Source organism: Ctenocephalides felis, unplaced genomic scaffold (genome assembly GCF_003426905.1).
Source record: "Ctenocephalides felis isolate EL2017-DRISC unplaced genomic scaffold, ASM342690v1 CF-g0.4_SCAFFOLD_03570, whole genome shotgun sequence".
NCBI lineage: Eukaryota > Metazoa > Arthropoda > Insecta > Siphonaptera > Pulicidae > Ctenocephalides > Ctenocephalides felis.
In genome coordinates, this window is record NW_020539724.1 from 13,160,438 (window position 1) to 13,180,330 (window position 19,893).

At 30.6% G+C, this 19,893-nt stretch overlaps 1 protein-coding gene across 1 annotated transcript in view; it reads left to right on the plus strand.

The window, feature by feature from the left end:
- The first annotated feature begins 480 nt into the window (after positions 1-480).
- The window catches only part of LOC113383410 (cysteine-rich motor neuron 1 protein-like), a 330,953-nt gene continuing 311,540 nt past the window's right edge, over positions 481-19,893 (plus strand). Inside the window, exons 1-2 of the mRNA XM_026621678.1 lie at positions 481-644; positions 2,572-2,696. Of these exons, the coding sequence (XP_026477463.1) occupies positions 481-644; positions 2,572-2,696 (289 nt within the window). The remainder of the gene's footprint in view (positions 645-2,571; positions 2,697-19,893) is intronic.

A 19,893-nucleotide genomic window follows, 5' to 3' on the forward strand; every position in this document is an offset into this window, starting at 1 on the left:
GCCTGATCTAGGCTATACCTTGTACAATTGCTGGTTCTTATATTTGCTCAAATTATTCACAATTGACAGTTGACTAAAGAGTCCTCCTTTCCCTCGTGAGAGATCGCCACGAACACGAACTCCCTCCAACTAAATCTTACCCTACCGAAGGGCTCGACACCCCAGTTCATATCAGTATTATTTTGCCCACGTGCGAGCGCGGTGCGGCGAATTTTTGATTCAATCTAAACATCGCGAAAATAATTCTCCGATATTTTTATCAAATAAGTGCTTAACTTTATTGATAAAGTAATGCTCTGTTTTATTTCGAAATGTGAAAAAAATATATTTAATAATTCGTGCACGTGCACTACTATTTCAATCATCAACATACTATCCTAAGTGATTTTTACCATGTGATCCATATATTTTTTTTCCGAGATGAATTTATACTGGTGGCGTTATTATCAGTAAATCAGCATAAGATTAATTGAAGAAATTATGGCAAATAGGGTGTTTAGCACATGTGCTTTACTAGTGTTGACAATAGTTTGTTCGGTTCGTCCTGGTGAAGGATTAAAGTGCGTTTGCAACAGTAGTGAGTGTGAAGTGATTAAGCCGAAGCAATGTCCTGGCCGCGGACTTATTGTTTTGGATCCTTGCGAGTGAGTAGGCCTACGAATAAATGATTGATAATACAACTCACACTATGTATATATATTTAGATAAAAACACAAAAGGTTTAACAAGCATCCATCGAGGTGTTGAAAGAAAAAGAATGTTAACACATGGTTGTAGTACGTTTCACACATCGTTGCAAATTATTTCTTATTGCATAATTTTTAATACAATTTTTACTAATGGAGCACTGTATCGTGCCTTAAGGCAAACTGCTGAACATCCCGTACCATATTTTAAAATTAAGTTATTTTTTCGAGAACTTTGGAAAAAGTTGAATTTTTTTTTAAAGCAATTTGGCCTCACATTGGTAAGGAATCCATAGAAATGTAAACAATATTTGTACATATTATTAAAATATTCTACATTATATTTGATAATTTGGATTTACAAAACCGTTGGACTTGCCTTTCCAAAAATTTCACCAGTTTTTTATTTATCTATACAATTTTTTTTTGAATCATTTAAATCGGACGCTCTATTCTCTCGGAATCGTCGAATTACCATTTTTGGCACTTTTTGCTCCGTATCTTCGAAACGGCTGGACTTGCCTCAGCAAAAAACTATTACCTACCGACACAGATGTGTGTTTTTTGTTAAAAAAACATAATTTAGATTATACTTTTTAATATCTTGATGGACGTCTGATATTTTTTTGTCTAATATAAAAATAAACATTTCACTATTTTGCAGCAATAATATTTATTTCAACCAAACAATAAAATATTTATTCTCAAATTAGCTTTGCGATAAAAAGTTAATAATTGAACACAATTTAGAATGAAAATTCTAAATTTGGAAGTTAGAATGAATATTTTACAATGTGTTAAAATATATATTTTTGCAGAAGATTTTACATTGAGGATATTTACTAATAACATAATGATATTTAATAATTAATCTTAGAATTAAGAAAATAAAAAAAAATAAAGAAATCATTGGGACAGTGTTTTATTGTTACATTATTTATAAAGTAATTGATACAGGCATCCAATTATTTAAAACAAAAACAAACTTTTTTTTGTTTTATACCAGCAATCAAAACTTAAACTTTTATGAGCAGTTCTAATGATTTTTTAACTACATAGTTTTTTTCAGAATTTATCTATATTCAGAATTGGCACCAAATTCATCTAATTAAAGTAAAATCAAATCTTTATTTAAATTTTTTATTGAAGTTTTTATTTACTTGAAAACATAAAGTTGCAAATCCAAGGCTCTTACCACAAGTCAAGGGGATGCTCAAAAACTAAATTATGTTAAAGTTTTGTTCAAGGCTCAAAATGTATACGGAATTATTTTTTTGGCGATATATATTATCGTCTTAAAGAACTTACTGTAATATTATTAAATAGTATAATTTTAAAAATTTATCAAAGTTTGAGAAAATGAGTAGTTTTTTTTTGACATTTGTTAAAATTAAAATTAGACGATTTACTTGGTATAACAATAGAGTACTTGGTCTTAATGAACACACTAAACTATTAAAGTCCTACGGAAACTGGTTCAATTGAAAAATTATTGATTTTTGAAAATTTGGTTTTAGAAAATACTCCGATTAACGTGTTCGTTCGTTTTTAATGATGTGTAATAAATCCACTCGGAACACTTTTAATCACTCATAAATTAATTTATTTTTTATTGATTAAGTCGATTATTTACACATATCGGGATGTTTATGTAACTTGCTCAAGGCTAAATACCAATACCAACTAGTCCTAATATCAGATTAAGTTAAGGACAATTTTTATTTAAACCTGTATCATAGTCCCAATAGTATTTTTTCGGTTTTTATAGATCTGATAAACTTGATTTAAAATTATCTGGCATTATTATAGCTGAATATGTATTATCTATAAATAAGCATGCTTATATTCGCTTATTTTTTCTATTATATTTTTATTTTTGTTTCAGGTGTTGTTGGGTTTGCGCGAGGACTTTGGGTGAGCCCTGTGGGGGTCCTGGTGGTTTTTCGGGCCGATGTGAGCCCCCATATCATTGTTTAGAGAGCCCCACAAGGAACGTTGGAGTTTGTCAACGTGAGTCATTTTATTATTTTAACACAACAAATTTTAAATATTTTATGGATATAAAAATATTTGAAATTTGTAATTTATATATGCAATTCAGACATTTGAACTTAGAATATAAGATAGTCGATAGTAACAAACAATTTATTACTCGCACTGAGTTTATAAATTGTAATGAAAATTAAACAGAAGTTCTTTTATCCTTCATTTGTACTTCTAAAATTAATTAACAAACATCCCTTCTTATTGGTTCTCATTACGATACACCTGCCTTCTCAAGTACTCCAGGAACAAAATTTTCTCATTAAAACCACTTTTTCCGTTGGTCATAATCATTTTCTCTAGAATTACTTTTTCCATCGTCCCGAAAACCAGTATTTATTTGCATTTCCATAAGCAAGGCCACTCTGTAATACGATACAAGAGGAGTTTCTTATTTCGTAACCACTTTGGAAAGTTGAAAGTTTACTTTTCTACAAACATTCATCTTGGTTGTAATTTACTTGGCGATGTCGAACATACGACGAATTATTTGATACACTCTGTTGACTTGGGACCTTCGAGGGGAAATCGATAAATTTGACAAAAGTCGAGGAATATTTTCTTGATATTTGCATACTTCTTTACATGGTTTTTCTATGGCATGCTCAAACAACAATGAGATGTTTGAAGATTTTTTATAAATGGTCAGAAACATTTGATTGGAGATAGTGAAGTATCAAAAACTTCGAGAGAACATTGTGTTCCAAAACCATGTTTTACCTGTGGCAATATTCTAATCTGTATATACGTCAAACATTTCATTTCCAAATGACTTACTCCTTGTCCAGATCAAAGTATTTATATTTTCTATCATCATTTATTTATTTCTACCTCTAAGAGTGAATACTAGGGTTTATACAAAAACCGACATTTCAGAAAACAGGTTTTCGAATTTTGATTTTACCAGAAATTTTATCGGTTTTATTTTAATTTAATTGGTAGAACAAAAAAATAATAGTTTACCTGGATTAAATAACTTTGAAAATAATTTTTCGTTATTCATGAATCATTTTTACATATAAGAATGAAAATATTTTTATCACAGTAAAAGAACAGTTTTCGAATAAATAAATAAAAAAATATTAGGTACATGTTGATGCATACTTGTTACTATCAATTTTAGTTGTGAAAACAATTAAGCTAAACCCCGATTATTTTCTATTCCAAACAATTTTAATGAATTAATTTTAAAAAAATATTTTTTTTGTTTAATAAAATATGATTCCAAAAAATTGAGACTTGTTTACTCACAATATTTCCCAAAATAGAAAATACTCTCTTACTTGTGACCGAACTTAATTGTTTTTAAAGTCTGATAAACTAATTCTAAGTTTCTTGTTCTTCTATTTGTGACTTCTAGGGCTGAAAACTCTTTTTTAACTTCCCGTAGGGTAAGTTATTGTAATGGGCCGAAAATCGGAATTGAAAATTTTTACATTTCTCGACGTTTTGAAGGTTTCTGAACGTTTTGGCATACCTCAGAAAAAATGGATGTGTGTGTGTGTGTGTGTGTGTGTGTGTGTGTGTGTATGTATGTATGGATACAAATTTTCGTCCACGTTTTCGGGCGTACGGATCAACCGATTTGAATGGTTTAAAAAACATTCGATTCCTATTAATAAGGAGAAGAGCTGATTAGTTTTTGGCAAAGACAGGTCCAGCAGGTACGGAGATAAGGAGCAAAGAGTGCAGAAAATAGAAATCGAGTTTTTGAGAGAACGGAGCATCCGATTTGAATGATCTAAAAAACATTCCATTAGTAATGATTGGGAGAAAGGGTTATTAGTTTTGCGCAAAGGCAGGCCCAGCCATTTCGGAGATACAGAGCTAAATGTACAAAAAATGGCAGTTTTTGAGAGAACTAAGCGTCCGATTCAATTGATTCAAAGAACTTTCTGCTTGTCTTAACAAAATAATTGATTTTGGAAAAAAAAAATTTTGTACCATTTTTTTTTTTTTTTTTTTTTTTTTAAAATTTTTTGTATATCGAAAATAATTCAGATTTTATTTTTAATTCTGACTATAGTTCTAATATACTTTAAACAAATAATTTCAACTCTGCAATTCAGTTTATATAATTATTATAAATATTAGACAATAATACAATATTTATAATCTATTTGAAAACATTCAATATTCCTCGAACGTTTCGTTACGGTACGGGAAGTTCCAGCAATTTGCCTTAAGGCACGATGCCACCCACCCCACTAGTTAAGATTGAGTAGAGGGAGTTACTTTTTCAAGAAAAAGTAGCCCTGATTTAAATTCATATATACACTGTTATTTAATATATACATTAGGCAAAACCTGATAACCATAGCTGACTTAAGATTCCAAATGCTATTGAACCAATATGATTCCAAGAATCAAAACGCTTGCATCTATCTTTTATATTTGGCTATATTTGTCATTTTTCATTTGTACAGTGAAAACCGACTTTTTCTGCCAAAAACCGGTTCTCGAATTCCATAATTTTCGTCAAAAACCAGTTTTCGAAGCCGGTTTTTAAAAACTGACAAACCCTAGTGAATACTGAATTTAGTAATACTACTTCGTCCGTGGCCTGACTTGCCTGGTCGGTCGTGCCGTTTTTATAATAACTACAATATATCATCCCGAAACTTGGAGACCACATCTCAGGCACGTACAATACACAAAACCTAGATGCTCTCTACCGATATATCCGATTCAAAATGTGTTCAGTCAAACGATTTCTGACACACATTCTTCTTCTGGACACAAAAGACGAGAAAAATGAGAGCCGGGGAAAAAGGAAAAATCACTTCGGAAATCCAATATTGGTAAATGAAATATATATTCATGTTTATTAGGGTGGTCCTCAATATGGACATTTTCGAATTTCCTTGCTCCCAAGGGCTCAAATGGTTCCAAATTGATAAAAAACAATTCTCTGAAAGTTTTAGCTCTTAATATTGTCTTTTAGATATTTGGACTGGACTTAACCACTTTCTGTATTTGGAAAATGCAAAAAATTAAATTTGTAACTATTAAGACTCAGTCTGACCCTTAGAAGACTTTCATGAGCAATGTCAGACATATATGTATGACATAAAAAATAGTGTACTTCCAGGAATTTTGGACAAAAATATTTTCCTATGATACATTAAAGTTCCTGATACTCTTTTCAGCAAAATTTTTCAACTTCAAATTTCAACACTCCGCTACCCCCTCTATTAGGGGTAGCAACCATTCCGTGTAAAGCTTAATGCCCTGAAGGTAGTCACCTTCATAGCCAATATAATAAAACGAAAATACGTCCGAACAATATCATAGTAGCGATTAAGGCGTCAAATTCAACACGTTAACAATTAACTGTTTACTAGGTTTATTATATTTTTATAATAAAATCCAAAAAAAGTATCCTTTAGGTCAAGAAGCAGTTTTAATATAGGGCCATGCCTGTCATAAATGTTTGATATAAAAAATAGAGTTCTTTCAGAAATTTTGAAAAAAGAATTCTTTGATACTTCAAGTTTTCTTGATCTATTTTCAACTATTTTTCTAAGTTTTTCTAACCAAGGTAGGTTTATTTTAAATTTTTTCTGATATTATCTTGGCGATTAAAGTGTTAAATTCGAATTTTTTACTGTGTTTATTATTTTTTTATCCAAAAATAGGTATTTTAAGCCACAAAGAAGTTTTAATAAAAGGCTATATCAGCCATAAATGTGTGAGATAAAAAATAGTGTTTTTCCAGGAATTTTGGAAAAACAATTTTTTTTAATGCTTTAAGTTTTCTTGATCTATTTTAAGCTAAATTGTCTAATAAAGTTACCATAGATCTATATGAAAATTTTCCTGATACCGAGTGGCGATTTAAGCGTTAACTTCGATACTAATAACTTCGAACTACGTTATTGTTATTTTTAACTTTCCGTAGGGTACGTTATAGTAATCGCAAAAAATCGAAAATGATAATTTTTTCATATTTCACGTTTTAGAGGTTTCTGAACATTTTGGCATACTTTAGAAAAAGTGAATATGTGTGAATATGTGTGTGTGTTTGGGATACAAATTTACTGTATTTCGTCACTAAAACAGCTACTCAGCACGATTGTTTAAAAAAAATCTACATTTTCGAAATATAAAGAAAATTCAAATTTTGCAAAAAAGTTTATTTTTTTCAAAAATTTCAAAATTTTCAAAAATCTCATTTTTTCAAGGTTTCAAAAATATTTAAAGTTTTTTTTAAAATTGTTATTTTTAGTACGGAAAGTTCCAGCAATTTTCCTTAAGCCACGATGCCATGCACCACTATTTTTTTTATAATAAAATCCAAAAAAAAGTATCCTTTACCCCCGGATCTCTATCCTGACCCTTATATCCAGAATAGAATGCTCCTTCCACGTAGAGGGTAGATCGCGACTATAGAAATAATAAATGATATAGGTATTTTACGATTCCGTACCCGTGGGGCCCCAAAGAATGATATCGAAGCTTTGTCTGTTCGTTAGCCTGTCTTTCAGAAACATGTATCGCCGTGTAATATCACCTTTATAAATTTCTCTATTTATTTATTAGAAACACCTGAGGAAAAGGTGCACGAAACCGACCGAGATAAATAATACATTATTGCGAATTGTTTTAGAGAATTTCAAGAATAAAAATCTCTGGCACGCGGAAGATTGTTTTTGTTAAATTAAACGGTGTGGATTTTAATTTTAATTAAGTTCTACAAATAGTAGGTACTTCGGAACAACAATATTATAATATCCAACCGTACGCTTTTATCATTTTCACCTGGTACTTCCATGATTTGGGAAAATCTATGAGAATTTAACTTTCCATGATTTATTTTTACATTATTTACATCTCATTTTACTTTATTTACAAACTCATTTTCCTTTGGTTTGTAATTGCATATACAATATATTATTATAATTTATATATTTTTTTTATTTTACATAAATGATTACTTCGTCTTCATATTTATTTTGTTTATAAAGAAGCTTCCGATATTTTTAATTAAGAACTTTGCGATAGATAAACTAGTTTGCATAAACAGTTTTTATAAATCATCTCGAGTTATAAATAATGCTCGGAGAACTGCAGAAAACAAACAGATTTAATTGGAAAACTTTATTTGATATAGATCAACTATATTTATAATAGTATATATGCATAAATTATTTTATCTACGATATTTTTGATTTAAATATTCGAGGAACGTCGTCAAAATTAATTAGTCAAATTATAAAAAATACTAATTTATATCAGGTATTTATTTTAAATTAAAAATATTTTTAAAATTTCTACAATTTTCATAAATGTTTCTGAAAATATTAATATGGGGAACTCTCCTAGTGGCGGACACCTAAGGTTATTTATAAATAAGTCAAAAAATATTTTACGATATGTTTATTAAATTATGGTTTATGTTAGATAACAAAGTTAGAAATCAAACTAAATTAACAAAACCGCAATCTTTGCTGAAAAATAATTAATACTATCAATCAAACTTTGGTATCGAAAAATATGATTTTAGACAGTGGCACCTAGTACCGGACATTTCAAAATAACCTGCATTGATCACATATGTAGCCATCTCAGCACTTTGGAATGTCTGCACATGTATCTTTGACGAATATTCTTAGATATTGCAAAAAAAATGGCTGGGCCACACCGATGCTCTCAGCTGGTGCATTCACCTAAGCGTTTCATTCTTTGACTAGGAAATACGAAAATGGGGGTATGTAGTGACCGTTAGCTCTTATACAGAACAAAATTAAATAATTGGAATAAATTACGTAAATTCTCACAAGAAATATCAATATGTTTACTGTCCGGCACTAAGGGACGACTTAGTGTCCGGTGCTAAGGGACAGACATTTTAGTTCATTTGGTGGTACCTACTAAAATTGGTTAAAAGCCATTTTACGGATAACAAGCAAGTAGAACTTATTAACTTATTAATATGCTAGAATTACTATGCTAATTAGGTGACGTGTGCTCCCCATGCCCCTTTCACTAGTATTTTGAAATGAAAAGATTTATACTCGCTTAAATAATACGTGTTAAATAGAGTGTTCGGTGCTTGGTGTCGTGCGGCGTTACGGGACTTTTCCTTATAGTTTGGCATTTTAATTGTGAAATTTACTTTTAATTGTGAATGCAATTAGTTGATGAAATGTCCCGAAAGCCTATTTTTACTTGAAATCGTGCCTAGATCAGATAAATGTCAAAGATCACAAAAAAATAGTTATACTGATACTAGAGCTATACTTTCTAATGATCATCTGGAGCAATTTATTGAGCAAGAAATTTTTTTTGAAATTTGTGGGTTACAGTATATAGCTAGAATTTTGATAAATCTAATTGTGAACTGCCATTTATCCTGAACTCTTTAAAAAAGAATTAATTTAAATTCCAAGAATGTGATGACAAAGAAATCAAAATCTCAATTTTGTCGAGAATGACCAAACCAATTCTCAACAGATATAGTTAAATTTTGTGCTAGCGCTAAATATATTCAAATGTATATCCTTTATCCTTTACCCTGAAGGGTTAAGTTATTTTTACAACTAATTCCATTCCAAGTGTGGTGATGGTAAAGAAATCAAAAACTCAATTTCGTCGTGAATGACCTAATCTCAGGGATTCTGTATGTTCTGTATGCTATTGCACAATAAAACGCGCGTAAAGCTCTCCAATAAACCGTGATGGAGATGCTGATCTAATCTGGTCATGAACAACACGTGATCCTTGCCGATTTCTTCTCCAAAGTGGTCCTGTCCGGCGAAAATCCCTATTTACAATCTGCAATCTGTAAAGTGGAGGAGTAGAAAAGTCATAGTGTCATAATATTAGGTAGATTAATTCGATAATCATGGTAAAAAATAATTGTTAATTTTCTTTTTGGGTAAACCACTTAATGCTAGGGTTTTTTTGTGAAGTGAAGTCCAAAAATACAGTTTTTTTTGTTTTTAATTCACATATTAATATTGTAGAAATCATAATATAAAGTCAAAACAACATAAAAATTAAAAAAGTGGTTAAATTTCAATATCAGTTACAACTGTTAAATAACATATTTTCACATTAGATAAGAATTAGAAATAAAATAAAGGACTGTAAATTCAAGTATGTAAATCTATTTTGTCTACTTAGATTGTCTTTCCATTAACAAATCATTATCTGCCTATACATTAATATTAAATGCATTGTTGAATTTGGATTTTGATTACTTTTGGTAAATAAATTAAAAGTATGAGCTTGCACATTTGTTCTTAGCAGAGATTGAACTTTTGTTCCTCACTGATCAATTCTTTAACATATTTAATATTAATCATCTATAACAAATAATTAAAATAAAATAGAGATGAGTGACTTTTTTGCATATCACAACCAAAACTTAAGCAATTTTTTTGTATTTTTTTACAAATATACAATCTTATACATCAATACACAAATAAACAATTATTTGATTTTTCGCACAAAATTTGATCACGACGAAGACCACTTTAATAATGAATAATTTCTTCGCTTCCACTTTATTAAAGAATTTTTTTCTCTCGTTTTCTAGCATTTTAACCATCCACATGATTTTTATATCATATGCTTGATTGTATCTTTTACCTACATTTTTTTTAATTTCTTTATTCTAGTTCATTAAATTTTCTGCAACATTTTTGATTTTGTATCCCTGATCTACTCTTTATATCCTAATATTTATTGCTTTCACAAGATACAGATTATTCATATTTCAATTAACATTATTTTTTATGACCTCTTCTAATCGAATTTTGTACTTCGAATATATTAACTTTGCAACTACATTTTCAAATACCTAGCAGTTATTGAAATGAATTGGGGGAAGGGTAACGCCGGGTAACGCCGGACGGCACCTAACGCCGGACACTCTATTTCACCTAACTAAAAAAATACACGTGGTGTTTTGTGGAAGAGGGAGGGTTAATTTGAAATAATATGATGTATTCTTGAAAAATTGATCACGCGATTAATGGACCCCTTTACCAATAAAATTATCAATTTATCAAATTATCCATTTTGAGTTGGAATCCTAAGAATTAATATTTTACTTGGCGTTTAGTTTTGTAGTTTTCCATCCTTTACCCAAATTTCGGTTAGTTTTAGTGTCAAATATGCAGAGATCTTAAATAAAATCGCCTCTCCCAGGGGATCCTCTTGTTTTATGCTCTCGCGGTAAAGGCTTAACGCGGTCGACGGTCGGAGGCTCCGGACTACTACGAATATCTTTCATCTCGTAGTAAAACGAATACAATACAGAGCAGGCGTACCCAAGAATAAAAAATTGCTAATAAAAATTTAAAGTAAAAAAATAAATTGTGGAAGAAAAATTCCATATACCGCACTAGGATGGAATCCAGTTCCTTGTAGATTACCTTCTTTGTATTACAAGGTACGCACTCACCGCGTTATCGGAGGGTTGTATAATATACTTATGGTATTAATATAATTAAATGCAGATTTTGCAATTTCACTATGCTGTTCATTAGGGTGGTCCTTAATGTGGACAGTTTTGAATTTCTTTGCTCGCAAGGGCTCAAATGGTTCCAAATTGATAAAAAAACAATTTTCTGAAAGTTTTAGCTCTTAATATTAACTTTTAGATAGTGCGCAATTCAATCAAAAATTATTGGTGCATGGCATCGTGTCTTAATGCAAATTGCTGGAACTTCACGCACCGTAATTAAAAATTCGAGTAATGACATTAGTGAGAATTATCAGAATTATGCTTGGTTAAGTCAACGAGCAATTCGTGCCGCAAAGAATAATGATGTACACGCACTGAATTTTACCATTCAATCAAAAATTGCTGGCGATTTGGTGACATACCAATGATTCCGACTGGTCTCCGTTTGACTTCAAACGATTGCAATTTCCAGTTCGCCTTGCGTTTGCAATAACAAGTCGCAAGGCCAATCGCTTAATGTTTGCGGGATAAATTTCAAATAGATTATTTAGAAAATCATTGTTTTTCACATGGGCAGTTATACGTTGCCTGCACACGAGTTGGAAAACCATCCGCTTTGTTTGTGTTAACGTCAGACCAAAAAACAAAAAATGTGGTTTACCAAAGAGCACTTCAATGAAACGGATAATTTGCGGGTTCACTTTCATTTACTTAGAGAAGTTCAATTAAAAAATACTTCATTTTTGTAATCGAAATAAATTCATTACTGTTGTGTAATAAAATCAAAATTTTCCTTTTCAAATATAAAGCAAACAAAAAATTTCTTCATCTTTCTCACGAAACCATCTGATGGCAAAACGGAGTTCGTCGGGTTTGCTAGTTATATTATAAAATTCGAAACAAATTTTTTGTTTCCTTTAAAATCTGAGTCCTTTACCCCCCAAGATTGTGTCGGTGTTCGCCCATAAAAAAGTCTACAAAATAGCCAGCTAGTTTTATTACCTTCCTCTTGTTTTCCTCCGCGGTCTCCCACAAAAATAATGTTATTTGATCCAAAGGGGTATCGAGGTGGGTCGGGGGCTCTACAGGGGCTCCGAACAATTCCGGTACCCCCCGGTTGCATAAACAACTTCGAAGCGGTTCACAAACTCAAGGGATTAATATACATATGTTTACGTAAAAAACAAAACGTGTTGACTTTTGTGGGAGAAAGTTGATTGTTATTGCGCAGTATATCCAATTTGCTACATATGTAATTTACATATAAAATACGTAATACGTAATGTGTTAGGGAACTACTTGGGGGGAAAATATTTTGGCTTTTGTAGAATATATTCTGGTGAGAATTTAATCATTATTAATTGGATAAATTGGAGCGATTATAATTGCTTACTATAATTATTGATATTCTATAAAAGCTGTCCATGGTGTTTCTTGAATGCTATTCTTCCGTAGATTGAATTTGTCCTCTGGCCACAAATTTAGGTCTGTGGCCTTTCATTAGTCCTTTATATATATATATATATATATATATATATTTCTTTTATAAATATTACAAGTTACTACTTATATATCAACTCTCCTCTCTCGAATTATTTCTGAGCCCTAGAAGTTAGTAATTTTGCGTCAGCTCGAAACGAATGTAACTGGCTTTGTTGCGTTATGATATTGCATAAGTTAATTACTCGAACAGGGGTTGATGCTGTTAATTATTTAGGGGTTGATGTGCGTATTATACACAATGTGCACAGATGGGTATTACTCGTATATACATTCACTTCGGCCTTGCCAATGGGGGTGGTGTCTTTGACATGTTTTCTGAGTGTCATAGTTAATGTCTTAACTTAATTATTTTCTTTCTTGGAATAGATGGATAGGCTGTTTTTTTTTCTAGTTATGTTAATTTAATGGAAATCCATAATTGCATATCTTTCTCATCTAAATTTATAATTATATGCATACTTGTTGCTTATTTCTACAAAAAATTAGATGCTCTGCAAACCGTTGCATTAATGCTTGGGAGTAGTTTTTTAAAAATCCTGATTTCGATTAATTATTATAATATTTACATACATTTTGTGCATTTTCATCATAATTTTTGGTCAAGTTGAATTCGAAAAAGAAATTTAATTTTCTTTCTTGAATTCATATTTTAATGTATTCAAATATCAGTTATTAGTATTAGTAAATTTATAATTTCTAGATCCTTTTCCACAGAATAAGTTCCAATCCATTATGTTTTTCCTTTCCAAATGTTGATGATCTCATAAACTAAAGTAATATTATTTTGTCCTTTTATCATTTTCTCCTTTTTGCATAAAATATGTATATATTTTACACGACGAGGTCAAGTAAGCATTAATCTGGAGTACGATAACTTGACGCTCTCGGGCCGTTAGCCAAGTCTTGGGAGTCTCTAAAAACACAATTTCGCCCCCGTACACAATCATAAATATATATATATATATATATATATATATATTCAGGGCGAGGGAAGGGGTTGCTAATCTCTGCCACTTTTTAACAGTGCTGACAAACATAAGAAATAGAAATAGAAATATAAAAATAGTTAATGATATAAATATGATGTATCCGGACCGAGTTCAAAAACTTTTAAATCTAGAATTCGATTTAATCTGGTAATATATAAGTTGGTTACTTAGGATTTTTCACCCATTTTAAATTTTCAAGAGCTATTTTTTTATTATTCATTCTTAAAAGATTTTCTTATATCTCACGCTAAATTTATTCGGATATTCGATAATACCACATACAAGTATTTTTTTTAAAGATTTGCAAGTGATCTGGATTTTCACCTGGAACTTGAATTTATATCTCAAACTTGATTAAATTTAACTAAACACGAATAAAACATTATTTATTTTATTTTCGTCGAAATTTAATACCTTCTTTGAATATAATGAACTGTAATACATGTAAAGATACTGATTTTCAAAGTCCTTGTTTCAATTTTTAAATTTTTTATTAATGTGTAATTTACACATTAATTAGCCTAATACTTAAATATTGAATTGACAGGCATTTCTTGCCTTAGATCATAGGTTCCCAAACTTGTTGTTTTAGATCATAGGTTCCCGAACTTGTTAGTGTTGTGGACCCCTTAGGCTTTACCATGATCCCATATTCAGCCGATATCGATTTTTTGTTATAAATTCATATTTGTACTAAAGTTTAGTATTGAACATTTGAAGTAAAGATACAAATACAAATACAAATACAAGTCGAGACATTTAATTGATTTTATAATAATCACTATTGCGGATTTTCAAATTCCCTTTTCCCTGGTGGTCCATATATACCACTTGGGGAATCACTGCTTCAGATAGATAAATAATCATTAAACAAGCACCATAATTATTTACTACAGTACTTTTTGTACTGTGCCGATCATCTTTATCTTTTTACATATAAGTATTAATAACAACTTCAAAGGATATTGCCATATTAAAGTGATTAGCCAAAGGTATTGAATTTTCTCCATAAGTCCTTTATCCAGGTATATTGTCGTCGTTTACAAAAGTGGTCCGAGAACCCACACACTGGCTTCTCCGTCGGTGACTTTGTTCGTTAGTTTCGGACGCTTTAGTTGAACAAATCTAATTAATTCGCAAGCAAATCTGACACCTGTGCGGCTCGGGGCGTTTTCGCGTTTGTGTCAAGTCACCTGCTCTAGTAACGCGACGCTTTTTGTTCGGAATTGCGAATTTGGAGAAACTTGGATAAAGGACCTATATCATCCCGCAGACTAGACGACGTAGTCTTTAAGATAAATACCTATCGCTGATAATAAATATCAGTTAGTATAGTATCCACATTTTCTATAATATGAATATAAAGTTATAGAAGCAATAAAGGAATTTTATTTTTATTAAAAACTAGCCGTGTTTTGTTCCTACCTTTTTTCTATTCTTTGCAAAAAATTATCCTGAACAGAACCATCACCCACGTAATAAATCGGTGTGAATTAAAAATAATTAAATAAAACACTATAAGCATTTAAAAGTAAGCAATTTGAATCATGTAAATCATAATTAAAAAAAAAGTTCAATTTTTATTGTAGTGCTTTTTGATAAACGATGTTTTTTGTTTGATTACCTGGCGCATAGACAAACAAATCTGATAGTTTTTCAATACGGGAACAGACAACATACAATTTTCCATGTGAGAACCACGGGTTTTCCAAATTAATACCACAAACACTCAGTGATACCATAAACGCACTGGAAACTGTAGTCGTTTAATCTCAAATGGCACATCAGTCGGAAACATTGGGATGCACGGTGCGAGAACATCTTCTGCTTTATACTATCCTTTCAATATAGTTGCTTCCATCACGTTGTTTGGTAGTTTTTTTATCGCTAACCTTGTGCCGTTGCAAAGGCGCGGTTGGGCGATATTCCGCAACATTATAATTGCCGATCTAACCTTTAATTGAAGATTGTGAGGTGACAATCCTAGCAAATCCAGCGAGTCTTGGTTAGTTGCCGAATCAACTGATTTGCCTGTAATTTGTTCTTGAATTTGGAAATTTAATTCCTTTACATCAATGTTTTTGGCTGCCAATACAGCTCGTTAATTAATAGAAAGATATTTCTATGTTTATATAAATATATTAAAAATTAGATTATCAAAAACTACACAAATGTCATGACATAGATCATTGTTTTTTGTACAAATTTCGTTGCCTACTCGATTAATAGAGAAAAGGGCTGTTTTTAGGGTTTTCCCGGCAATTATTCGATTTTTTCTCGCCGTGAGAACCATTCTTGGACATGAACGAACACTTTAAAAGAAGAATTGGCCAAATTGGTCCAGGCGTTGTTGAAGTATGCGCTTACCAACACATTTTGCGATTCATTTTTATATATTATAAGAAGATAATATTATAATTTTTTTTCTTGAATTATAGCATTGACAATCAAATATTTAACATTTTTTTTCATATCCATACGATGTAACGTACACATTTGTTATTTCTCTGATCCCAATAATTACAAATAATTGCTCCATGTATTCCCTTCAGAGATACAAATTTCATAATTACCATTCAGAAGCAAAAGCAAAGTTTCTGCCCGATTAGACGGTGACAAATTAATTCGAATTCTCCAAAGGTAGCTCTGTGTAATTTCATCAGACTCGAATTTCGCCTAAAATTAATTGAGGTGAGTCTAGTCGAGTCTAGTCTGGCCTGGTTTGGTCTAGTCGAATAAAGGTGAAACCTTTATGTATAGAGTGAATTTCGCGATTCTGTATCATTGCGAAAGCTTTGAAAGCTGCGCCGCATGTGCAAAAGAGCCGCTTCCGGCTACCTTGCAGCTTGCACCTGTCCGCAAGCACGTTTCGCAAATATGCAATGTGCGCCGGAACCCGGAACCATGGTGGTGCTGTGGAGGTACCGTACCATCATTTGCATTCCGGTGAGGATTTGCATCGCGAGAGGAACGTGCTCAATTACATTTAAAACAGATCCTCTAATAATAAAAACGAACGTTTTGATTGGACCAAAAATAAATTAAACGAATTTAAGTTTTTTTATCATTTCACTTCACTTCACTTTCAAAATATTTCATTTATTATTATATTAATATTATTCACTAGGGTTTAATTTTTTGGCACAGCATTCGATTTGCTAATTTTATGATATTTTGATGTTTCAAAATATTTTAAATTGCTTGACAAAAAAATTGGAAAAACTTTGTGTTTAGTATCTGTGTTATTCGCAAATAATCGTTGTTGAAAATGCAAATTCTCTATTTTTCTAACATTTTTGAAGTAAAACTTCTTCTTAGCGTACCGGCATCAACGTTGTATGCGTACCGATATCAACAAGGAAATCGTCATTGATAAATAAACATTTTAATGTTACATCGTAGTACAAATCTTGATTTAATGAAATATGCCTGGATCAGAAGAATATTTTACTCTGTTCCTTGAAATTATTGATTAATAAGATTAATGATCAGTAAGTTCATTGATTATATTATTTCTATATTATTCGTAGTTTCTATAAATCTTTGAAGTTTTTAAAATAGAAAATATTTTTTAGACAAAACAGAAATTAAAGTCAATGAATGTATGTTAATTTTAATTACATGAAGTTCTTCAAATACAATTATTACATGATGAGTGAAGTTGCAAAAACAATATTTGTTTAAACGTTGTTGTTTAACATAATCCACTGTGTGAACGAATATTATAGAATTTATTAATCAGCAATTACTTCATTTCTCTAATGAAGGTTCATTTCTTAATGCTAATTACAATGACAAACCGATCATATTTGAAGTATGACTTTAATTACATTATTATTTTTTAATATTAAACATATTTTTAATGCTATTATAAATATATAATTTATAATTTATCATTATATAAATGTGTATAATGGTTGACACTAATAAATATATGTGCATCACGAGTGTTACCGCATTAGTAATAAACATTATTCAAAATTGTTATATGATGTATTTATTTTTACTTAAATGCCATCTTGTACTGTAGCAAGTTTTACTTCAATCGCGTGTGAACCTTACTCGCACTCTTTTTTTATTAAAGTTCAGCAATTTGACGAAGGGAATTGTTTGAATATTTTTAACAAAATGTGAGTTAAGAATATATAGTCAGTCATTTATACTTCACTTAAATTTTGAAATCTTTCACTAATTGATTTTATGGTACTCTGATTAAAATCCCTAATTATTTTGATTTGTTTATGAAAAAAAAACAATACTTTTATGTAAATAATATAAATAATATATATATATATATATATATATATATAATATATATATTAGATATATATTAAATGAATCTCTAATAGTATTAGCTCTTACTAAAAGTTTCTTATATTTGTTATTAACATACGTCATTAAGTAAATTGTAAAAATATTTTCATTAATTTTTCTTTATATTTCCAAAGTTCAAAATGAATTTTACAATTAATGCGGCTATTATAACTATATGAGGTTAAAACTCTATTTGACTGTGACTCTGTATTTACACTTTGGGTTTTAGATGAACTTCGAGATTTGGTCAGCTAGATAGAGGAAGTTAGGAAGTTCTTATCTAAGTTGTATAACTGTATTTGACACTTCAGAATTTCGTTTTCTAATTATATGTCCACAGCAGACAACTTTAACGGTTCCGATAACAAGATCAAATGCATTTTGGCGATTTGAATCCTACAGAATACAAACTAAATTGATAATGATAATACTACTACGTAAAATACAATTCTCTTGGTAAAAGAGATAATTTAGCTATATGGAAAATCCTAAATACAACAAAACAAGTCTTATGAAAAATTTGCCGAACAATAATATATTCGAGCTGTTTTTCTTGCTTACATATAAAGTTTTAATTTTGAACTTTTAAACTAACCTAGATACTCGGGTAGAATTGAGACGAATTGAAGGCTGAGGCAATAGCTCTGATAATTTTATTTCGATTTTATTTTTGTTTGTATGATCATTTGACATTTAGTCCCGAGGTTAATTAACACAGAAATCGCAAACATTTGTACCTGATATTTGTCTATAGCCCCAGGTCGTTCATGGCAGCATTCTGTTATGTTCCAATTGATCAATATTAACTCATACTGGCTAATAATTTTATTTTCATTATTTGGTTGAAAGATGTTCTGTTGCACTATTAAACATCATTATTTTATTTCACAAAAAAGTAATCAAGTTTTACCCCAACCGATTTAATTGGGAATCCGGGCACACTAACAAAATTTAAACGCATGTGGAAAAATATAGTTCAAAGTACAGATCGGATGCATTTGTACCCACTATGTAAACGCAGTATAGAAAATCTATCATAAAATACAAACCCCGTGATGGATATTTTTACATGCAACACGAAACAAATGGAATAGAACAATTATTTTAAAAACACGTACACCGTTATGTCATTGCTTGTCATATCTGTTTTATCACAAAAAAGATTTTACACAGGAATATTTGGTGCGGAAAAATCGAGGAAAAAAGAGAGACGAGTTTCACAATCAATACAGAGCGACCCACGCGAATGAAAATGTTATATTACAAATCATTTTGTGAACAACTCGGAATGAGAATTGTAAAATAATCCCAAAAAACAGAAACGAAAATCAATATGGAAAAAATCTGCATGATATGAGCATATACCTATTGAAGGGTAGTGAGTTTCTTATATTGAGACATGTTAATTTTGTCGATTGTATTAGTAGTTTAATAAAAATCATAAATCAACGAGGAGGATCGATTCGAATAGTAGTAGTATTAAGAAATTTGTTTTATGTTGCCAATTTTCTTGAACCAACAATAAATACCATTATCTAAAATTTATTCATGATACATGGTTAATATCTTCGTTAAACACAAATCATTCACCATAAATTCCTGGGACAAAATGCAAACTGAAATTACGATTCCACCGATTAAGCACGATTCGGCTTCAGGAACGATTTACGACCTTAGCTTTGGTTTTCTCTTAAGATATATACGTGTATTCCTTAAGAAAAAAATATTGCAACCTCTTGATATTTGCACGTAAAGGTGTTATCATATTTATCACAAAACTGCGGGTAGAGATTCTCTTTTATGACCTACTTGCTATTCATAGATTTATATTTAAATTCATTGTGAGCCATGATTCGATTTTACCTGCGTCGGGATGGATTACATATTTTGTTGTTTTCAGACAATTTATTGCCTATTTCTGTAGTAGAATAGCTGAAGTCTA